At 39.5% G+C, this 24,395-nt stretch overlaps 1 protein-coding gene across 1 annotated transcript in view; it reads right to left on the bottom strand.

Moving 5' to 3' along the window:
• Positions 1-24,395, bottom strand: part of XKR5 (XK related 5) — a 482,218-nt gene that overhangs the window by 196,248 nt on the left and 261,575 nt on the right. Inside the window, exon 5 of the mRNA XM_044062383.1 lies at positions 18,270-18,439. Coding sequence (XP_043918318.1) covers positions 18,270-18,439 — 170 coding nt within the window. The remainder of the gene's footprint in view (positions 1-18,269; positions 18,440-24,395) is intronic.

Raw genomic sequence — 24,395 nt, 5'->3', positions numbered from 1 at the left:
GGGATCTCTCAATGGGGGTCTAAGGAGAGTAGTTCCTCTTAGAAAGGCTTTACATAGCTTATGAGACATAATGTTTGCATTAGACCACCCAACGTGAAAATTTGAAATGGCCACTAATTGAACTTTGATTATAGCAGAAGCGGACCCCGAATGAAAGTGTTCTGTTAAGAACTCCAAGATTTCGTGGAGAGGGGCTGTGAAGGATCTATGTTCCTGGCCTCTGCCCAACAAGAAAAACGTTTTCATTTGCTAGCATAAGTCCTTCTAGTGGCAGACTTATGGGAGGAGACAATGTCGCGTACTGCAGGGGAAATGCTGGGAAGCCTGGCTAAGTTTGGAAGTGGAGCAACCAAGCTGGAGTAGGGATCGATGCAGCCCTCCTGATTGATGGATCAGTAGGTCTGGAATCAGATCCAGAGTCCAGGCTGCTCGAGAAGGTAACGGTGCAGGAACAGAAACCATATCTGTCAAGGCGAGTAGGGGGCAATGAGGATCATCTTGCAACCCAACAAAATTGCTTTCTGTAGGAGTTTTGGTATCAGGGGAAATGGAGGGAAGGCATAAAGAAGTCCTTGGGGCCAATCGTGGACTAGAGCATCTCTGGGAGAGTGACCTGGAAGCGGAAGAAGGGAGAAGTAGTTGCTGCATTTGGTGTTGAAGGGGGTGGCAAAAAGGTCGCAGCAAGGCTGCCTCAATTTGCGGAAGATCAGATCCGCAACTACCTGACTCAGAGACCACTCGTGAGGCATGAGAATAGCTCTGCTGAGCCTGTCCGCTATGACGTTGGACGTCCTAGGGATGTGCTTCGCAATCAGAAATCATTGGGAGGAAATCGCCCACTGCCAGAGTCGGAGTGCTTCTCGACATAGGGGGTAGGACCTGGTTCTGCCCTGCTTGTTGATGTACCACACCACTGACATGTTGTCCGATTGTATTGCAATAGTCCCAGAGGGGAGAGAGTCCTGAAGAGCTTGCAACGCTAGGAGCACGGCTCTCATTGCTAGGACGTTTATATGCAGATGGTACTCGTGAATCTGCCAAGTGCCTTGGACTGTCCTTCCCTGATAATGCCCCCCCACCCTATCAGGGAGGCATCTGTGGTCACAGTAGCAACCGGAGGGGGCTGAATGAAGGGTCTGCCCTGAGTCACTAGTGGGGAGACCATCCATCAGGAAAGGTGCCTTTTTGCATGCTTCTGTAATCAAGATCGTGTGAGACATGGGGAGCTGTTGGAAGGACCACTGTGTGAATAGAAGCCACTGAAGTATTCTCAAGTGAAAGCGGGCCAGGGGTATCAGAAGAATTGTCGCTGCCATAGAACCTAGAGTTTGAAGGACATACCTGACTTGCACCCTGTTGCATTGCATGAGGATATGAACTTGCTGGCAAATTGTGGAAGCCCTGTCCGAAGGTAGCTTTGCGGACATGCTCCTTGTATAAGTCTGTTCCTATATAAGTAATAGATTGACAAGGCAACAAGGCATATTTTTCGAAATTTATGGTAATGCCTAGCTGGGAGCAAATTGAAATTGTATAGTCCCTGGCTTGAAGGACCTGATGCCTGATAGTAGCAGTAAGGAGCCAGTCGTCTAGATATGGAAACACCTGGAATCCTCGACGCCTCAGGTGAGCCGTGACCACTGCCATACATTTGGTGAACACCTTGAGGGCTGTGGTGAGACCAAAGGGCAGAGCTCTGAACTGATCATGACTGGCTCCCAGCTGGAAGCGAAGGAACCTCCTGGAGCGTCTGTCCATTTTGATGTGATAGTACGCATATTGGAGGTCTATGGAGCACATCCAATTGTCCTGACCCAGAAAGGGTAGAATGGACTGTAGCGTAACCATCCAAAACTTTGTTCTTTGAGCAGACTTGTTCAGTCTGCTGAGATCCAAAATAGGTCTCCAGTCCCCTGTCTTTTTTGGTAACAAAAAGAACCTTGAGTAAGTTCCGGATCCGTGTTGGTCTGCTGGGACTTCCTGAATGACTCTTTTTCTAGCAGTTTTGAAACTTCTATAACTACTTGGTCCCTCAGATTGGGTGGAACATCTGGGAGGGACTTGTGTGATGGTAAAGGGGGTTGAGAGAATGGGATTCTGTAACCTCCGGATATGATTGAATGTACCCCATTTGTCTTGCGTAAGGTTTAGCCAGGCTTGTGGGTACAAGGAAAGTCTTCCCCAGACTGTCTCCGGAGACAGACAATCGGGCAACCCTTCAGGGATGTAGGAAGGGCTTGTCAAAGAAAGATTCTCTGCTGCCCTGGTTCTGCGGACCCCCTCTGCCATGAGGGCGGCGTCTGTTATTATTATTTCCTTCTCTGCACGTGGAGGAAAAATCACTACGTGTGTCAGGTGAAGCTCCCTGGGAATTCCGAAACCACATTTTTCCACTCTTCTGACCCTTGGGATATGGTCTGGAAGGAGTGGAAAAACGGACTCCTACGGCAGAGAGAGTCTTGCCTTCCTGCTCACACCTAGTGAGAGTGTCTTTCACCCACCTGTGATCCAAAGAGAAAGGAACCGTTAAAGGGAGTGTTGGCGAATGACACTCTAAAGAGTTCCGCAAAATTATACAGCCACATCCATGCAAGTCTCCGAAGGGTCACGCTTGTGCCTGTGGCTCTACTCGCACCATCTGCTGCATAGGAAATGAGCCTCATGGAGGAGTTAACTACTGAGTTAAGGGTCACCAGCTGAGAAGCCACATTAGCCTGAGCCCCTTCAGCTGATGGAGCCTGAAGGGTATCTCAGAGCTCTTTCAGGAGATCCCTCTGAAGCCTGGTGGACATAAATAATTCAGTGACCTCACAGAAAAGGTCGCTGAAGCAAACATTCGCTTCCCATATCTGTGCATAGTCCTGGACTCCTTGTTAGGAGGATGGACAGAGGAAGAAGTTTCCGCCAACTCCTTTTTAGTGGCTGCTGCTGCCACCATAGCATCCACGGGAACACCCTTAGTAAGGAACTGCTTGTCAGGGGGTGCAGTAATAAACTTGCCTGGTCTCCTTTGGGTTGGTTCCACTGTATCCGGGCTGACCAAGCCCTTTTAGCCACTACTGACATTAGTGGATCGAAAGGCGTAGAAACCCAGGAGGTGGAAGGTCGGGAACCGAACGCATCCAGGAATACAGATTCGTCCTTGGAAGGGGCTAGGGTATTCCAGTTCCCCCTCTGTTTAAGTATTTCTAGGATGTCCGAAAAGGAAGCATCTTCAGAGGGGGATATCGGTGACCCTTCCGACTCATCCAAATCCGTATCCGAAGTGACAGACTCAGGGGAGTAAATGTGCTTCCTCTTGCACTTCTTGCGAGTGGGGCTCCTCTGAATGATTAGGGGAAGCCTCGGAAGAAGAGTAAACATCCAATGGGGTGCCCTGGAGCGCCAGTTCCCCACGCTTGGGGTCTGGAGGAGGAACAGAGGTTGGCGCAGGCACTAAAGGGGACAGAGCCAGTGGGGCCGAAGATGGAACTAGCTTGGAGGCCAGCACACTCCTCATGACATCGAAGGCGTCCCTGCCACAATGCAGAGAAGGCTCAGAGGAAACCGGAATCCTCCCCTGCACCGAGGGAGATGGCTCTGAGGCAGATGTAGGAGCCAAGCTCAACTGCGCCGACGCTCCAAGAGGGAGAACGGGGTCGGACAAGGGTTCGATGCCACTTGCCCCCTTGGAGCTGACGAGGGAGTCTCGGCGCTCAGATCCCTCGACGGAAGGCACCATTGAAGGGATCGGAGCCGACGACGGATCCGAAGGAGAAATCATTATCGGAGTCAACGGTTCCACGACTCGAACCCCAACAAACTTCGGCTTCGAGCTCAATGGAGTCAGAGGAGGCATATCGATAGAAACAGATGGAGCAGACACCTGTTGAGGACGGCTGGACATTTTGGCCAGTGCCTGCGACTTCAACAACCTACTGACCACTCTCTCCACATCATGGTCCGAGAGCCTAGAGGACCGAGAAGAGTGGGAAGATCTAGGACTCAACTTTGCAATAGGGGAGACCGAGGAGCCGAATGTATGGACTCTAGTGAAGGGGACCTCGGCCTTTTGTGAGTCCTTGACGGCTCTGAAGGTACTGGTGGAGCCGACGAGGAGGCAATCTCCTCAGTTCCAGCTGGAACCAAAGAAGTAGACAAGGCTTGGGCCAAAGACGGCTCTGAGCTGGGAGCCGACGATTTGGCTTGTTTAGAAGATTTCACCGGCTGAGTCTTGGCTGGTGAATCCTGGGGCTTAAGAAGGCCCCTCAAAATAATTTGTTTTTGCCCTCCTGCAGAACTCTTGGGCTAAATGCATGGCAGATAGAACAAGAGTCCTGCAGGTGCACTGCGCCTAAGCAATAGACACAAGAAGTGTGCCCATCTGTCAGAGACATTTTCTGACAGCATGAGTCACACTTCTTGAATCCCGACACCTTGGATTCTTTAGACATAATCCACAAATAATAGATACCACAACAAGTTATAAATCACTACTACTGTGACTATTTTAGTAAAGGGCTGAAGTAGTAAAGACTAGCACTAAACACTACCACAAAAACAAACAAACAAACAAAGAAAAGAAAAAAACAAGTATACTACCAGCTAAAGATATATATATATATATATATATATATATATATATATATATATGTGCATTTTTTTTTTTTTTTTTTTTTTTTTTTTTTTTTTCTAACTACAACAAGTTCTAGGAAGACCCACAAAAAACACTAAACTACTTCAAAACAGTTAGCGACTGTGAGACAAAAACAATAACTACCAGAAAAGCCCAAAACTGACTGAAAAAGTAGTAGAAGAAAAAATATACGAGCCTGAGCCAGTACAACGAACCTCGCAGCTGAAGTGGCAAACGAGATCTGGGTAGCTAGCGCTAGGCATCATGGGATATGGGGTAGCCTCGAGCCAGTAAACAGCTCTCAAGCTATAGAAGATGGCAGAGTCGGAGCCGAGGCTCGGCTCCGATCCCAACCAGCAAGAACAAAGGCAAGATTGACAACTTAACATCCCATGATACTTGCAAGCTTTCAGGATCGGTTTGCGCCCGACTGGTGATAACAGCCATATGATGTCATACAGCAGTGTCAGTAATTTCCTGATAGATATCTAAAACACAAGACTCTTGTCATAGCTTGATTTACTTCAGAATAAGGCTTTTATAATGACAGCCAGCCAGCACACATGGTCAAAGACCACAAACTGCTATAAAAATTTCAATTTATAAGGGTTTCTCTCAATCTCCAGAACACCTCTCAACTGTCCAGATTTTTGCAGAATGTCCAGATTTTTTACTCATATTTTCAGTCCGTTTCTATTAAACTTTTTTTTCTGTCCAATCTTTGGCAAATCAATGAGGCTTGAAGTCATAAAACATTGACAGACATTTGAGTTCCAGACTTCATACCCTTCAGGAAATTCAGGCTACTGCAAAACCTGTTGTTATATCAACATTCTATGTTTGTAAGAGCATTATTTAAAATTTTTTCCTATTTTGGGACCTTTTTCCCCCTCATTATTTATGGCTTTGTCCAGATTTCATGTGCCAAGAGGTTGAGAGGTGTGATCTCCAATTGCATACTGTGCGACTATAAGAAAGCCCGTTAACTAGAAAAAAAAAAAAGATCCATAGCTGCACTTGATAATGATGAACTTGTGTCCAGAAACCTTACGTGAATAGCGACAAAAAAATTAGTTTTAAAAATTCCACTGACTTTAGCACTGGAATGTCTCCAGATCAAATGTAAAGCAGTTATTTCCAGACATTAAAGAGAAGTAATCAGAATTAGAGGCTTGTATACATTTAAGCCAGGCAGGAGTATCTCACAAATTGTGAAGCATTTTACATTGGTTTCAAACTTTTTTCTACCCATTTTGGTTTATCCACTGCATACACCCTGAGAATAGGGTCTTCAATAGGTGGCAGAAGTGGAAACAGTTTGAAATGTCCAGTTTCCCCAGTCTGCCTACCTGAAAAAAGTGCTATATCACCTTTGCAATAGCATTAGCAATTGATAGTTGTCTTGAGACAAGTACAGGGTAAAGTTGTACTGCCTTAAAAATATACACAGGGTTCTCTTTGCCCATGACCACAAAAATCAAGTACTTTAGAATGCCAAACATCTACCTAGCATGAGGGAAGCTAGCCCTGGGTACCATGCTACAGATCTGGATCAGAGATAGTCAGCCTTCACTTACACACACAGACATCAAAGCATGCATCTAGTAAATGTGATAGATTCAAGTAATAACATTTTAAACATTACTGGAATTCACAGGATAATGGATACTCAGAGATGTGGTGTCAATTGTTCAAAAACAGTAGGTTAGGCCAATGCAGTAGCATGGCATTTGTGTAAATTATTTTAACACGATCAGACTGAACTATACATTTCAAAACAATTTGCTTAGAGTACGTATATAATGTTTACATTCCCCCAGCATAAGAACATTTGTTTTTCCCTTGGAAAAATAAACACATTCAGGCAGAAAAAAATGTTTTGAAGATAATATCAAAACAAGAGTCATATTGGATGGCTTCATTCACTCATTCATTTGCTGATAATGGCTTTATACTATTCAGGGTAGTGGAGCAAAGCCTATTTGGCAAGCAACTGGCATATGGCAGAGAAAGTACAGTCATGTAAGAACTTGCTATAACAATAATATATGTTACAATTCCACACTGTTGTAGTAGCCTTTGGCTGCCTGGGTTGTTTCCTGCCTTGGAAGCAACAACCAGTCTGCTTCAATAGCGCTGGCTCTCTCCAACACCTTCTCTCTGGCTGTTTACTGGCCAGAACCAAATCAGATAAATAGCAGCCACATGGAAGTCACTTCAAGACATTCCTGTCTATAGAGAATATAGGAAAAAAAACTCATCTTGAACTTCTGATCAGATACAAACAAAGCATTTTATATCCCCAAAAAATAATTATGTAGAGGAAAGAAAAGAAGAGACTCAGGTGAGTGCAACTACTGTGGCACTGTGGAATTCAAATATCTACTGTTATGCTAAGTTTTTTGCAGAACTGCACTAGTGTTTTAATTATGGCTTGATTAGTGCTTAATTGATAATTAAAGCTACATGGAGGCTATTTAAATGCGTGATTTATGGTTATGGTTGAACATCTGCGGAAAAAGTAGACATACTGTGAAAGTGCTTATGTGTTTAACTGTTTTATAACATTGTTTGTCCTGGATCTTAGCCATTGTCAGTTGATTATTCATATTTCTTAATGAGGCAATTACCTGGAGTTTTTGAATTTTACTCTTGGGACTCCTCCATGTATATTTAATTCAGTTAAAATACAGTCAGGACCCACTCTTGGTACATTTTTAACATAAGCAACTTTACAAATCCATTTTCAACACAAGCATCTGTACAAATCAGTTTGACATTCAAATAACAATTTATTAAATTCTAGCTAACTCTGCTGGCATATGTTACACATCCACTGCTCTGCTTATCCTGGCATAGCTGGCAATCCCTTACATCATCATCACAAGGACAAGCATACAGACTCTTTAGGACATGTTTAGAGACCTGATGAATATTAAGGATATTATTATTCGGAAAGGATTTATCCTCTGAAGGTAGATTAGTATAATATTCCCTTTAGGTTTCAGCACAATAAACTTCAACATATGGCCCTGGTAATTCAGAGTTCTAAAAGCCAAAGTGGCTGAAGAGAAAATTATTTTTCCAAATCTGTCCAACATCTTAATTAAAATAACACTCAAATGCAGGACAGATGTTAATGAATTGGTGCGTTCCTCCTTTTGATGAAGAACTTCATCAGAATACACACAACATCCCCCGGCAATTTAAATATTTTACAAACAAGTAAAACACATTGATTGCTAATTCCTTAACCTATTAACTTAAACTTTTAAAACCAGTGACAAAGACACAATCATTCAGTCCTGGGGAAGCATCAGCATTCAGGAGAACTTGCCAATATAATTCTCTGTACAACAGCTTCTTCTCCCAATCACCCCCCCCCCCTTGGATTTTTATTGATTTCCTCCAAATTAAAAATAAAAACTTTTTAAAAACTTAAGAATTATAGAGAATGGGCCAGATTCAATAAAGCCTACACTAAGTGTACACGATATGTATTCAATAAAATTCTTATCCCATTTTTGTGCTTTCTACTCACTCAGAAATAATACATCAAGTATTCATGTAGTCTACACTTTGTGGTAACCTTTATGAAACCCTGTCAATATGCAAAGCAAGAAAATTAGTAGGAAAACTAAAATGAGGAGGACGAAGGTCTGAGTTATGTCTGTGTTGTCTGTTCACTCACAACAGTGTACACTTAGTGTAGGCGTTATTGAATCTTGAGGAATGTTCATACACAGCATTAGTATTGTCCATTTTTGATGCATAAAAAATATTCATATATTCTTTTTCTTAAAATCTGCTGTTTTGCTAGTGTAAAATCTTGAACACTTTGAATACACAGCAATATATATCACATCACTAATGCTACAATTAAATTTCACTGGACATGATAAAACTTTATGAAAGCCATGCACAGTCATCTTGGGTCTACATGACCAGACTGACAATAAGAGCTTGCGCTACACTTAGCCATGTAAGCATTAATAGCACCACTGTTATGTTCATTCTCAAAAATTCCTTTCAAATTGTACATGGACTCATAACTAAACCTGGACATGGGTCCCAACTCACAGAACTCAGAATAAAAGCAATAAAAAGCATCCTATTTCAATAAATTACACCCCTCACCTGAGTGGTATCTACAGAGTGGTGCTGAAAAGCATTTTTTAGCCAATGTATCTGTGTACTCTCCTTAAACCACCACCAATTGTTTTTCATAGGATGTGGGCATACCTACTCCCTCCTCCTTGTATCATGGAGATCACCTCAGGAAGCAAGTCAAGGGGGTACTTCCTATCCAGAAACATTTGTTTCAAAATGTCACACTACTGATAGTTTCACACCAACCTGGGAAGTCTAATGAACTGCACTTTAATGATACTTTTCTTCTATTCCAGCTTGTGAACATTACTGAAGTGCAAGTATCTACTGGAAAAAGTGGATTTTCTACAAATGTCAAAATCAAAGTGCCTAGAAGAAAAATGCTCTTGCATAAACTGACATGTAAAAAATGTATGGACTCTGATACTACTGAAAATGAATTCAAGAAAGTCGGCAGATATCTGAAGATGCCCATACAATTAGTTAACTAATCTGGATCACTTTGCCAGATGGGAAAAAAATCATCTCACTGCATCATCCAGGAATCTTACATAGGTTTGAAAGCATCCCTTATACAGACTTCCATGAACAAAAACACTCCCATTGACACGATACAATGTGAGCAAAAATGGGAGCACATAATGTTCCGATTACCACTCCTGAGATCTGTCTGAAGTATTCACTTTATAGCGTAAAAAAATGTATCTCAACACTAATTCCACAAAAGTGCTAAACTATAACTTCACTCAACACAGTGTGAGATGTAATAAATTCTCTGAACCATTCAAGGCCTGGTTTCTGATGAATGACCGTAAAAAAATCCTTGATGTTATTCATCAGTAGAATATTATGCTGTTCACACTTCAAACCCTAAGGTTTGACCAAAAAAACTCAAGTCCTTCAGGATACTGGGAAAGTTGTCAGAAAATGTTTTCAGTTTAGTGCTAATGAAAACAGCTAGGGATTCAGTCTATTCCCCAGCAGCAATAATAGGTTGTAATGGAGGTTTATTAGAGTCTTTGTGTATTTTGGGAATGCCAAAGATCAGAGATGATATGATTGGAAACATGCAAGAAATTATAATTCTGAATGAACATGACCCATCCATCAGGCAGCCATTCAAAGCGAAGTCAATCACCCAGTATGCTTGGTGAAGTTCACTGATGGCTCAATTTGTTTTTCAAGGGAATAACTTTGTAGAGCACATCCTATTTTATAGGAGGTCTGTAGTTGACATCTTTTTGTTATGGGGAGGGTCTCACTCACATTTGAAAGGGTTTCTAGATTATATACATACCATCACTTCTTTTTTAAGATTCATGGGTCATCATTCTTTGAACTTAATAGATTTCCTCGACATACATATTACAAAGGATGAAAATGGGTTTTTAAACACAGGATTATATAGGAAAATCCTATAGACGCAATGTAGTTTTACAAAGACAAAGTATGCATCCTGCTTATATCTATAAAAATATTTTGAAGAGTCAAACCTATGTATGTCCAGACTGAATAATCTGGACATGGGGTTTTCTAGAGATCTATCCACCTTGAGAACCAAATTTAGGGAGAGAGGATATAAACCCAGAGAGAAAATGCATGTAAAGAGGCAGTGAGCTTAACAGTGGATAAGGCAAGACCATATTTTTCTGAAGCCTCTAAGAATATAGGAAGTAATGGAACCCCTGAAAGGCCCACAGTGTTAGACTGGAGTACTGTGCCTATCACGTTGTATTATTCAAGTGACACAGAGGTGATACGCAGAGTCATTAGAACTGATTGGTCTATTCTCCAGACAGGTAATTTGATTGGGAAGTAGTAGGAGAATGACCTTGCATCAAGTATCCAAATAAAAAGTCTTTAAAGAGGCAGATGTGTTTTAAAACCAATCACAAGTCGACAACTGTTATACATGGCACACAGGGTACAAGGAGATGTTATAGGTGCAACTCCTATATTGACGCATCCAACATATTTGTTCACCCCACCTATTATAGGCAGGATTAAAGGCATCCTTCCAAGCTGACAAAATACAAGGAATAGGAGTAATATGTGGGATCACCACTTGTAATAACTTGTAGTATATCCTCATTTCAGGGGCAACATCCACTTGTTCTCATAAAAAGACATCATTCATCCTGGAAATAGACTCAGAAAAAGAAACTCCTCCAAGGGAAATGGGGTATATGTGCTTTCCCAGAATCAGAGTCCTGGCCTTGGGAATCTGTAGGAGAAGGAACTCGCTCACTACCAATGTTAGACTCTTATGACTATCTTCAGGATTTTTCTATAATCACAGTTGCCTGCATTAAACCCCTGGCTAAGGCAAGAATATCATATTTACATACCATAACTGTACCCTTAGATAAATAATGTCCAATGTTTTGTTTCTTTTTCTTAGGTAAAGCATTCCTGGGGAAAAAAGGCAGACGATGGGATAGCTCTTTATCCTGGGCAAGGTGTCTTTCCCAGCTACCCTAAGAAGAATCTCCTGGAGCAAATCCCAGACCCTAAAAGGAAGATGGTTCTCCCATGCCCTTAATGGACACTGGAACAGCCGCAGTGGACATGTCTGAACCCCATTTCATGATGGCAAAAGACACAACACCAAAGGAACTCAAGAGACCATCAGAGGAGCTGAGGAACAATGAATGGCCACTACAGGATCCCCCACTAGAGGTTGAGGCACCAACTGAGACAACAGTGGCTGCAAGGACTCACTGTTAGTATTCTTTTTAAGTATACCAACAGAAGAAACATCAGGACTGGAGTGAGTATCCATGCTGTGACTGAGGAAGAAGCCCAACAATGCTGGAAAGAATCGGCCAGAATGCAAGTTGATACAAAGTATTCACAAGGAGCATACGAGCACACACACACACACACACACACACACACACACACACACACACACGCACACACGCACACACGCACACACGCACACTCTTCCTCAACAGGCAGTAAATAAAATCTGCACTGCTGCAACTGAAAACAAACACACTAAGTCATCATGAAGTACACAAGCACTATAAACAACCTTTGTAGTTTAAACATTCATTTTAAGTAAAACATGGACACCTAAATTCACTTAACACAAAAAATGCCCCCAAGAAAAGAAACAAACCTCTTAAGCTAGTAAGTCGGTTCCTGACTCAAAACTGCTGATCATTTATATAAATAAATACAGTGTTTGTTACAGAAAAATACCATTTTAGTCAAAAATTAGGAAAAAAAAAAACTATGTTCTAATCTTATAAAAATCTCAAAAAAAACAAACCCAAAGATTGGATAAATGGTCAAAACAATAAAAAAAAAAACAAGAACCATAAACTAAAAGATTACTGACCAAATGTCTTCCAGTGAAACAGAGTACTTTTGTCTCACTTTTATTAAAGACTTCTTCAGAATACACACAGTATTGTACAAACCTTTAAAAAGCCATATACACCATGTGATCTAAGTCATGTGACCAAGTATATACCAAATAAAACATACAATAGAACAAAAACTGATACCATACTAAGTGGGTTTTTTTTGTAGTTTGGCAGCCCTCATTTTTCTAACATCACTGCCACAGCTACTTCCTGTATTCAAATCATATTATCTCAGTTTCCACTTCGTACTGGATAAGGAACTTGTTCCAATACAAAAAATATGAACTTTTTGAAATTGGTACATTGTTGTGTATGTTTATTAAAGGCATTAGTTGAATCTGCTCATAAATCCTTTGAGTGGATGTTCCGCCTTCCTCACATAAAAACTATCAAAGGATTTAAAGAACCAATATAAACCACACCTTTTGTTCCACAATTATGTCCATCATAACCAACTGTCTTTTTATATCCTGGCATAGATACACTAGTTGTTTCATTGCTAACTCTACATTGGCTGCAACAGCCATACTTCATTTTTCTAACACTACATGAACAGAAGGTGGATGGACTTACTGTAATTATTTTCAAACTTGTCTTTAAGATTCCTGTTTAGTCTATACACAAGTGAAGGCTCACCACACAAAATTTGTTTGGGGGCACCATTCATGTAGGCTCAAAGATGAATACTGGGCTGTCTTGTAGTGCCGGATCATTAGGTCCTAGTTATTACATATTTGTTTTTCAAATGCCTGTATGTACCTTTAAGTGTTTAATCGAACGATTTCTTGGTCACATGGCTTATATGGCTATTTAATGGTTTGTACAGCACTGCATGTTTGTATTTTGAGCCATGAAAGGGCTCAGTTTCACTAACTGGCCAGCATTCTTTTTGTTTATAGTTTTAACCTTAAAAAGTGAAGGGTTCCCCCAAAGGGGACTTCTCTACCAGAAATGAAGCTGGACTGCTGCTCCTGAGAAGCTCCTTACTTGTTTCTTGTGAGGCGGCAAGAAAGTATTGAAGTCATGCCCTTATGGCTATTTATCCAACTGGTGCTGGCCAATCAATAGCCATAGATAAGGTGTGGAAGAGAACCAGATTCTTTGAAGTAAGCCAGTTGGTACTTGCTAGCAACGAAAAACCAATACAGCTAAATGCTACTGCAGCAGTGGAAATGATGAAAATCTTCCCTATTGTCAACCCCTTGCATTTCACTTGTGCACACCTTACCCTCATTGTCTGCTACTGTCCTCACCAGCCTGTATCCCTTCTTACAAACTCTGCTCTGTTCCCTATGTAACATTTCTTTCAGAACCTTCCCATCAACCATGTAAGTCTCTTCTTCATACAGAATCATTCCTCTATATACTTTGTAAAATTAATTTTAATGATATTCCAAAGCTCATTTACTGCTTTTACTTTCTCAGAATATATTATCTAACATCTTACTATAACCTACATCATAAAACCAAAACAAAATCTTATTTCACAGCACGCCTCATTCTAATAATGCATCTGAATAGTGAGATATCTCCTTACTAATAGGAGTTTTCAATTCCATTCTGCCCACCACATCCATCCTGCTCAAAAGTGAAGAGTGCAGCATAAACTTTACAAGCTGGCTGTTTAACCTGCTGAACAAAACATTTCTGCTGCATTACTATAACAATTTTGTTTACTTACCAACCCTCAAAAAAAAAAAAAAAAAAAAAAAAAGGAAAAAAACATTTCCCCTTTCCATCTACTTCAGATGTACTATTTCCTCTTTTTTTTTCTTTCCTGCTATAAAATTATGGAACTTGGATAGAGTGAAGTCTGAAAGCTTGCCCCCTCCATCTCCTGCAGTCTTGGTCACCTGCTGACAAACATTAGCATTACCCTTTTCCCCTACACATCCCTAATTTGCTCTTCACTGTCCATCGTATCACAATGAACCTCTTTACATCATATACAGCAACACCATTCCCTTGTTACCATGAATCAGTTCTAAAAGAATAAAAACCCGGCAGTACCATCTTCCAGTTTTCCTTCCTTTTCCCAGACTTACTTTATCACCTACCCTATTGGCTCGAGCTAGAACACCTGTAGGGTTAACTAGATCTAAGAGACAATTCTCAGACTCCATATTAAACTCCCTACTCCAGCAATATAATTGATATCCAGTAAAATTGCCCTTCCAGATGAAGCAGTTAACTATTTCAATGAAATCTTTCCAAGTATCTTAAGTTCCTTAGTTCCAATATATAAAATTATATTTATATCTAGCCCCCTTAGCTAAATTCTGAAACTAGCAAAATGTGATACAGAGACAAAGTCTGGCATTCCAAAGCGATGGTTCACATAGAAACAAAGTAAAAAGCATAATATGGATTAAATACACGCTACCACAACCTGCAGTCCTCTAAATCTATAATCCCCTAACAATTAGGAAGTAGCATTGACAAATTAATGCATCCAAGTCTAAAAAAAATCCATGCCCAATGAGACAAATTACAATATTTCCTGTAAAATAACTTACAATTTGCAAACAAAACACAACTTTATCAACTCTACCAGCAAATAACTAAAACCACCAATATTAATTCTGAAACTACTCATGGCACTTTCATTATGCATTCAGTCTCTAGTTTCTCGCAAGTTTTTTTGATGAGGTCTGTGAAGTCTACCATTGTTGGCCTAGACCAACTCCTTCATGAATATGTCCGAGCTACAGCTAGCACCATAGCTTAATAAAATACAGTACTAATAAATGGATCAATAACAGAAGAGTACACATCACTACTTTGTGAACTCATCATACATCATTCATACATCTTTCCTACCCTCAAACAGGGCTAGACTATATCTTAGACTTTATAGACTAATAATAATCCTATCTCTATCTCTAAAATACTTGAAATACATTAACTCAATCACACTTGTAATTAATAACCTCCTATTGCCAACTCACCATAGCTTCCAACCATGTCATAGCACTCATGCAGCCCTTTTGTCTTTCCTAAATACAATAAATACTCCTCTAAACCAACATTCTATGACAGCCTCAATTTTCCTAGCTTATCAAAAGCCTTTGACACTGCCTTCCAGACTGTTTCTTAGGATGGCCCAAACAGAGCTTCAAACCTTATGCCAAAAAGCAGATCCAGTCCTCTGAGAAGTCAGGTGACACCTTTCCCGATATACCCAAGAAGAGGATGTCCAAGAGGAAACATCTAGACTCCCTGTCGGAGTCCCCAGTTCGGATCCTGTCCTGTCAATTATGTTAGATACAAACTCTGAGGATAGTGAGAGATCCTACCAATCCCTTCCTGAGAATGCCTCTTTCATTGAAATTTTAGAGTTGATGCACCAGAGGGGATCTTGGTCCATTAACAAACCCCCTCCCCCCGGATGAGGCGGTATTATTTGAAGTTTATAGTTCCACACCATCTACATCCTGGGTGGTCCCATGGCCAACAAGTTGATTGATTTAGCAGTCAAGATGTCATGGCAGAAACTCTACACCTGTGAAGTAAACTCTTGTAAACCTGACAAAATTCTCTGCTGACCTAAAGACAAGCGGTATTGGGATAAATAACCTTCAGTTGACTCCATTACTGTGGCAGCAGCTACCAAAAAAACTCGAGCTCTACATCTTCCTTTGTTCATCCCCTAGTAAGACGTCTAGGGCTATGAATAGACTTGCAGAGCATGGGTACAGCATACTCCATCTTAGGAATTAGTACATTTTTAGTTATTGCTCTTCAGGGGCAAGGTCATTAGAATCTGAATAGATAGCTTTAAGCTTGGTAATAACTTTAATGACCTTTTCAGTGAGATTCTGAGTGGGGCCTAGTGTAAAGCCTAAACATTTTTATTGTTAGACAGTATTTATGGTAACATTAGTGGTGGTGACTTTTTTTTTAAGTAGAGAGGAAAACGAGAGTTTACTTGATCCAAATGTCATGACAGCAAATTTGTCAGTAGATAAATTAGCTATAGGGATAAAGAGTTTTTTTTGTTGTGTTTCTTATAAGTGTAGAGTAGTGCATCTTGTTTTGCATACTATGAAATTATGTGTGTACAGGGTGATATTGGCGGAGGGTAGGATTGTATTAATGTCATCTAAAAAGATGGAGAATAAAATAGGACAAAGGACTGATCCCTGTGGAATTTCTCTGGTAAAACTGACCTTCATTTGAAATCAGATTCCCTGCTTTGTCTTTAAATGTTCTACTATGCAGGCAATTGTTGAACCAGGAAATTACAATGGAAATAAAATTGAGCAACTGTAGCTTTTGCAGGATAATTTGCAGAGTTACACATTCAAAAGCTCCTGTAAGATTTATAAGTATGCCGTCATAAAAATTACCCCTTTCCATTTCTGAGGCAATTTTATCAGTAGCAGTATAGCTGGCATTAAGGGTATTATGGTGGTTTCTGAACCCATTCTGAGAATCCCAGTCATATCACTACATTTTATACAAGCCAAACATGTATTATGTACCACAAATTCCAGTACAAAACCTGCATGGAAAGGAGACAACTATTCTGAAAACAAACATTTTATGGCGGTAGTGAGTAACAATGAAAAATGATGTGCACAGCTCTTGAAATGTGAAGTGAGGCAAGTAGAAAATATGGTGAGAATGCAAAATGGAAACATATGTCTACACACATGCCTCACAGTCCCTTCCAGACTAACGTTCCAAGGTTACAGGTTTTCAGTCTTCTCATGAGCTCCTACAAAACCAGTACAAATGTCACTCCTGAAATTTGACCACAGTTATCTAAACAAAGTAGTACTTGCATTACTGACCTGAGCCAGGGAAAGAAACGTTGACTAAAAGGATAAACATTGTATGTGTTGTGAAAAAGATCACAGCTTATCATATTTTTTCTAAACTCTGACACAACACCACTAAGGAAAAATGGCCAAAGATCAGTGTATCATTTAGTATAAAGGAAAGCATACACTTTATACACAACCTCTCCACAGCTATATTACTAGAGAATGCACATTAGCACTACAATCCAGATGAATATTTAGTAAGCAGCACCACATAGTAACTTCATTCCTTTATTACCCATTGCTGTGAATCTACTGGAGAAGCAATTTCTAAGACACTTGCAAATCTTTTCACACTTTATGTATGTCATTACAGTCTCTCCTGTTCTCTCTCTGTGCACATCAACACAGTGTCTGCAGGTTCACAACCATAAGTCAGCAGCAATTTCTAATTTTACCCTGGATAAAACAGGGAGAAGGCACCATTACCGAAATAGTAAAATGGAATTTTTAATCCAATTATTTGCAATATTTACCAGCTGCCCATCTTGTACGATCCTGCCCCTGTGACCCTTGTAAAACCACTGTATAAATGTCCCTAGCATCATACCCTTTAATAACATGAGGAATGTGTTGGAATCATTCATAGATGAAGCTAGCTGGAAGAGATAAATCCATTTTCTGTCAAGTATTAGTACTTCCATAGTGCAGAAGCTTGCTTGAAATGAGGATATGGACGCACACACAGACACATGCCTTCTTATGTTTGTAGATCTTCCAGAACAGCTGTTCATTTTGCTTGCTGTAATGGAAAAATAGTGGTTAGTGTAGGGTGGCCAGCGGTTAGCTTTGTCGCCTCACAGCAAGGGGCTCTCCCATTTGATCCTTGGCTGGGGTGCCTTCTGTGCGGAGTCTGAATGTCCTCCCTGTGGTCGCGTGGGTTTCCTCCGGGTGCTTCGGTTTCCTCCCACATCCCAAAGACATGCTGTATGTGGATTGGGCACTCTAGATTGGCTCTAGGCGTGAGTGCGTGCATGTGTATGCCTTCCGTGGAAGGTTGGGCTCTGGTCTGGCAACTCGACACTGTAAAATTCTACTGCCAATCATGAACGGGCAGATGATCCGCTGTGGCGACCCCTAACCCGGAAAAGCCAAAAGAAGAAGTTAAATTTGCTACCACCTACACACGTAAATACACAAAAGGCTGTGTTCACATCTGTTTGATTCCATTCTATGTGGTTGGTTGCACTCCCCCTATTCCACTGGGCTGTCCAAGGAATTCAATGTCTACATGGAAAAGTGGAGATCAGGACTGGAATGAAGGAAGTATACATTAAACAAATGCATAAATCAGTGCAATAAAAATATGAACGCTGTTAAGAAAAACAAAAAGTATAAACTTACTGTATAGAATGCTGTAATCCGATACCTAGATGGACTATCCTGGACATTAATAAAACAGAAAATATGGACAGCTCCCAGAGCGCAATTGAAGAATCGCCAGTGGCAAGGACTGGAGACTATATCAGTTTGCTGAGCAGACAACCAGAATGAACACCCCAGCCAATGAACCCCTGAAAAAAATGCAGTGTTATTTATGAAGACTTTGTTCAATACTGCCAATAAAAGAATGACAAACAATTCAGTGCATTTACAAAGGATACCAGGAATACAAAACTGTTAGCATGTTAGGCTACTGTTCAGTGTGGGTTTTGTGCCTGAAGTCAGGCAGGACACCAAAAGTATGTACAGTGATGAGGCTACACAGTGAGAGGGTCTGCAAAGATAGGGAATTTGCATTAAGGTTACAGTTTAAGGCAGTGATAGAGAACCTTTTGGGCTTGGCGGGTCAAAAAGTCATTAACGCCTAACTTAACTCTGCTGGCGTGTCACCCCCTCCCCCCAAAAAAAGAGAAAATTCTTTACAAGTTTACATACTCATTTATTTAAAAAATTACAGCCCAATCAATGTGTAGTGCTATGTGTATTATAAAAGTAAAAGAACAATCAGAAAATATCAGCACTGATAACTGGGCTTAGAATAGTGCACTAACAAATTACCTTACTTTTAACAGTAACTTTGAATTGAACTGAAAAAAAAAATGTGGAACACATTGCATTTGATTTGATATCAGTTAATGATTTTTTGTTGCAGAGTTTTCATAGACAAGTCTGAAACTGAAGGTAGGTATTTCATGCTCTTAAAGCTCAAGCAAGCAGCACTAACTTCATCTGTCACTCGGTTTCTTTTGTCCGTTTTGTTTAATGCTGAGATTAAGGTTTCGCAAAAGTATGTAGAGGAAAACACTGCGAGTAAAGTCACTGCTATATTTTTAAGGGTGACAAAAGTTTCTGGTATTCATTTCCAAGCATTCAAATTTTCTTGTCTTAGTCACTCTTCATTCTGCAAGCGATTTCTTTCCAGATCCTGAAGTTTAGACCTCAGGTCGACAAACACTCGCCAGATGCTACTCTGGAACTCTGCTAACTGCAACTCTAATCCTTTAATTTGTAGCCATTGGAAAGCATTTAATTCCATAGTACTGAAGACGACAACATCCGCATAATTATTTTAATTGTCTGTACTAAACTTCTAAATTGACTAAATCTTCCATCAAACTGATTACGGAGTTTAAAATGTGCTGGTACTTTATATGCAAGGGCTCCACTTCATTTTGCACATCCGAGCTGACGACCTCAAAATATTTTTTTAGTCGAGGAAAATACTTATCAATTTCAGACCCCACATCTCATTTAAAATTTTGAAGTTTAGTTTCAAAGGCTTTTATGTATTCAAACATAACGTCAATTCTTTTTCCAAAACCTTGTAACTAAGTTCAGTTCATTCATATGAACAAAGAGGCCTGTAAAAAACAGTGTGCTGACCCATGTACAATCACTGAGCTGAGGAAACTGTTCCAAATTTTTATTTTCAACAGATAATATTTTCAAAGCACTCCATAAATCTTTCAAGGATGTTTCCTTGGCTCAACCACCTTACATTGTTGTGCATCGTCAGTCCACTGTAACTTGATTCAACTTCCTGCAATGGTGCAGAAAATTCTCGCTTGTGAAGGGGCTGAGCAGCTATTAAATCCACTATTTTTGTTATAACTGTCATTACATCATTTAGTTCTATGAATCCTGCCTTGGCACACAACACCAAACAATGCAATGAAACTGCATAAGTGGATGTCCAATAGCTTCCAGAAACAGTTTCACAAATTCGACCTTTTTTCCCACCATATTGGGTGCCTCATCTATTGTCACAGACACAACTTTAGACATATCAATATTTAGGTTACAGAATATTTTTAGAATATCAACACCACTGTCTCAGACCCAAATCACTTTAATTTTCTAGTGCCTCGGTACAACAAATGTTGCATATTTTGTTCCCTGACATACTTATTGGCACTGTTTCGAGCTTTACCAGCTCTTCTGTCATTAAGAGTTTTGTCAAGACAAATTGAAAGATATTTACAATTGTTTAAGTCTCCTTTTAATTTCTGCTATACATCGGAGATCATTGTCATCACTCTGTCTTTAATGGTATTTCTGCTGAGTGGTAAATCAGAAGTATGCTTAATCTTTATTTAAACAAAAAAAGGTGCGCATTTTAGAAGAGTTCTTTAATAAATTCTCCTTCACTGAGGGCGCTGAAACTTGCTGATGCAAAATTCGAGGGCCTCTTAAAAATGTAAGGAATTATTTGATTGACACATCCTCACTTTTTTTTACAAAAGCCACTGATTTGTTTTAAAATGTCTTTACATTCCATGTTCTGCTTACTACTGTTTCATGACACAATAGGCACAATGATTTGCAGTTTCTGTCAATAACGCCATACTTCTCAGTCCATGCATACTGAAAGCATCGACCACTTCCTTTACCACTAAAACAGGATTTTTTTTTATTTGAGGTTCCTCCATAACAGGGCTAGATTACAACATTAAAGGGATAATTTACAACGTCTGTAATTTTCCTAAGAGTTCTGACAAATTCAAAGTCCATTTCTCCTGACGTTTCCTTATTCATGACGTCTTCAGAGGAATTTTATTACAAACACTATGACTGTTGTGCATGCTGGATCACATTTACATTCACTATACAGGTCAAGAACAGCAAGCAACTCAATACATAAACATACACAAAGGTCACAGTAAACTACGCCATCTAATCAACAGCAAGGCATTAAGGGGCATTATCCCTGCTTAACACCATGAATTATGATCCTGGAATGATGGTCTCAAAGGGCTGTTTGGGCATGTATCAGAAAAAAAATCACAACAACTGATATGCAATATTTTAAGATGCTACAGTGCAATGTAATCTATTCTAGATTTTTATATCTCTTGGTTTGTCTTCACTGTGCGAGACAGCAGCTTTCATCTTACAAAGTCAACTACATAAAAACAGAAGGGATTGATGGGCAGCCAAGGAAAGTCTGCAACAATAAATATTTTTAAGCACTTTTGCCCTTTAATTTAATACGGAACTTCTTCAGAAAATAAATTACTTTACTTACTACTAGTACTTAATCAGACTCTTATTTCACTGCTCGCTACAGATCCGCATCATTGCCTGCACACAGATCATGGAAATGGTTAAATATCAAAAGGGATGGAAAAACCAGTGCAACGAGCACAAATAGTGCAAAGTATATAAAAATAACAAAAAGCACTGCAGAGGTGCAGAAGAAGCACAACATTGTAAAATACAAATGCCATTGATGCTTTAATCACCAGCAAAATAAAACATGAAACATAAAATGCTTAACTGGTATCACTGCGTTTTTCGCCTCAGAACCACAGAGACTTCTTCAGACAATCCTTTCCTATGAACTCTAATCCTTTATATACAATCATCAATCTGTCAATAAATTAATTAGCTCACTCCTTATTAACTATTTAAATCCCTGTACCTAAAACTATAGTAAGAAATAACTATATCCATACCTAACAGTAGATTACATAAAAAATTAACATAAAATGGAGACTCTAAAAACTTCTACATTGAATTATATGTTTAAACTTTGTAATAAGATAATAAAGAAAACAAAAAAAAAACAAACAGTGCCAAATCCTTTACCAACATAAAAATACTTACAATGCTACCCTCTAGTGACCTAAATAACAAATAATTGTGTGAACAAAAATAATGATAAAAGAAATCATTTAAATGGAAAAGTACATACGGTTTAAGCGTAAAAGGTTTTAAATATGTGCCTAGTAGATAAGTGATGTCAAGTAAGTTAATCTTGGACATTAAATTATTTACTAGAAAAAATAACTTAGAGCACCTGTTTCCACCTGTATGAAATTAACATTGGTGCAGACCCCAAATTAACTACATTGCTTTCTTCATTTATGTCAGAAAATTAAGGAATAATGTCCAAAAGATGCACTAAGCTAACCACAATAATAATAACACATTCCAATCCCAAGGATATTATGTCAGAATATATATTAGCCAACAAATGAAGCACTAACTTCACCATATGTGCCCACATTGTTGAACCCACTATCCCTAAAATTGTTTGGGGGGGAATGTATGTAACAAATTGGCAGATTATACAAATTCCATACAGAGTAATCTTGTGAGAAATGCTGGGGGAGCAAATGCCTGCAACTAAGGAAATTATTCCTTTGAGTTAGAACACACAATCCTTACTGCCCATACATAAGTAATGCTTTACTAAATTGTTCTCTACACTTGGGATGACCGGAGGAGACAAACTGGCACAGGCAATTTAGGGGAAGAAGAGGCCAGACCTTGAGATGAGGTAGTCTTAGGAGACTAACCAAATGCAAACGCTGTAACACAACAATATAACGGCAAATGCTGGTTGTAGGAAGAAGGCAGCTCGACCGAATGGAAAAAGCAATTTATTCACTTAAAATCAAGGTGCACAATGGCATGAACAAATGTTAAGCGCTTTCAACTGAAAATAAATCACTTAATTCATAGTTTTAATACTACAAGTGTAACATATTGATTAGTAACATTGTATGTATTATTTTATAAACATTAATTGCATTATTCAGTGTTCATTAGTTTAAAAGATTTAATGCTATTGCAATGAATATTAGAGTTGCAACTGTATTCCAAAGCATCACTTACATTGCCCTTTTAAGAGTTTTGGCGCAATTTTTTAAAATCCAAGTAACTGACAGGGTATATATATGTGATTTTAATGTATGTTGGTGTTCTGAGGAAGACTGATTTATTTTCAGTTGAAAGCGCTTAACGTTTGTTCATGCCATTGTGCACCTTGATTTTAAGTGAATAAATTGCTTTTTCCACTCGGTCGAGCTGCCTTCTTCCTACAACCAGCATTTGCCGTTATATTGTTGTGTTACAGCGTTTGCATTTGGTTAGTGCCTTGACATGGCTGGTAGCGAGGGAGAGGTTTCGGCTTCATTGTCCGGTGGTGAATATAAACAACTTAGAGCGGAGGTTACCGCTCTTCAATCTGATGTACAGAAGCTGTTGGTTTTAGTTACGGAGGTACTGGCAGAGTGTAAGGTGCGCAAGCAATCGGCTTGCATGTCGGGCAGCAAAGAAGGTGCAAACGCTATATTTGCTACCGATAAACCACAACGTGGTGTTCGGGTGGATACCACAAGAGAAACTGATACGTATACAACCAAAGACGGACATGCTGATTTTCATCAAGGAGGGATTTCCATTAACGAAAGGGGACAGATTCGTACCTCTATTAATGAAAGAGGGCTTATGTGCACGCCGGATTTGGAGATTCCTGTCTTATTGAAAGAGAACTCTTTTCCAATGCTACAGGACAATATTAACATTGACATGCCCAATATATGTGAAGATGAAACACACATCAGTGTGGTTTCCCCCATCAATCTTAGAGGGCATAACACGAACAAAAGATTATGTTTACTGTCCCCAAGTGAAGATTTCACTTTTGATTTTAGTGTGCAGCGAGACAGAAGGGAAACAGACAACGTGACAATTAACAAACAAGGGGCTAGACCAAAAGATAGACAAACTGTCAAGCAATATGTTAACACCAAGAAGGAGGAGTTTGGTGTTAAAAAAGGTACTGTTATGCATTTATCTAGTTCTTTAAATGACAAAAGGCGGATGTATGAACAAGATATGGACAACAGTATGTGTGACAATACTGGTTATGTGTTCAATCAATTTTTAAGCGATGACTACAATTTTGATAATGATTTTGAGAAAGGAAATAATGTGAATTTTAATATTACTGAATTTAAGCAATGTAATTTAAGGGATATGATTTTTACTTTTGGTAAAAAACTGTTGCAATACAAAAATACTAAGATAGACATAGCATATTTATCTAAATGTTTAAACATAAAAGTAGTACCCAAAGGAATCAGATTTTTTAAGCTACCTTTGGGTATTAACTTGAATAACGAAGTTAAAAAAGAATTCAATGAAATATTTGACAATTTTGGTTTGACTTTTTTGAGGACATTGGTGAAATACAATGATGAAAAGATGATTCATTTGGCTAATGAAGTGGAATGTATG

This window comes from Protopterus annectens, chromosome 2.part1 (genome assembly GCF_019279795.1).
Source record: "Protopterus annectens isolate FY-2018-M chromosome 2.part1, PAN1.0, whole genome shotgun sequence".
Taxonomy (NCBI): Eukaryota; Metazoa; Chordata; order Ceratodontiformes; family Protopteridae; genus Protopterus; species Protopterus annectens.
This window is presented reverse-complemented; position numbering and strand designations above follow the sequence as displayed.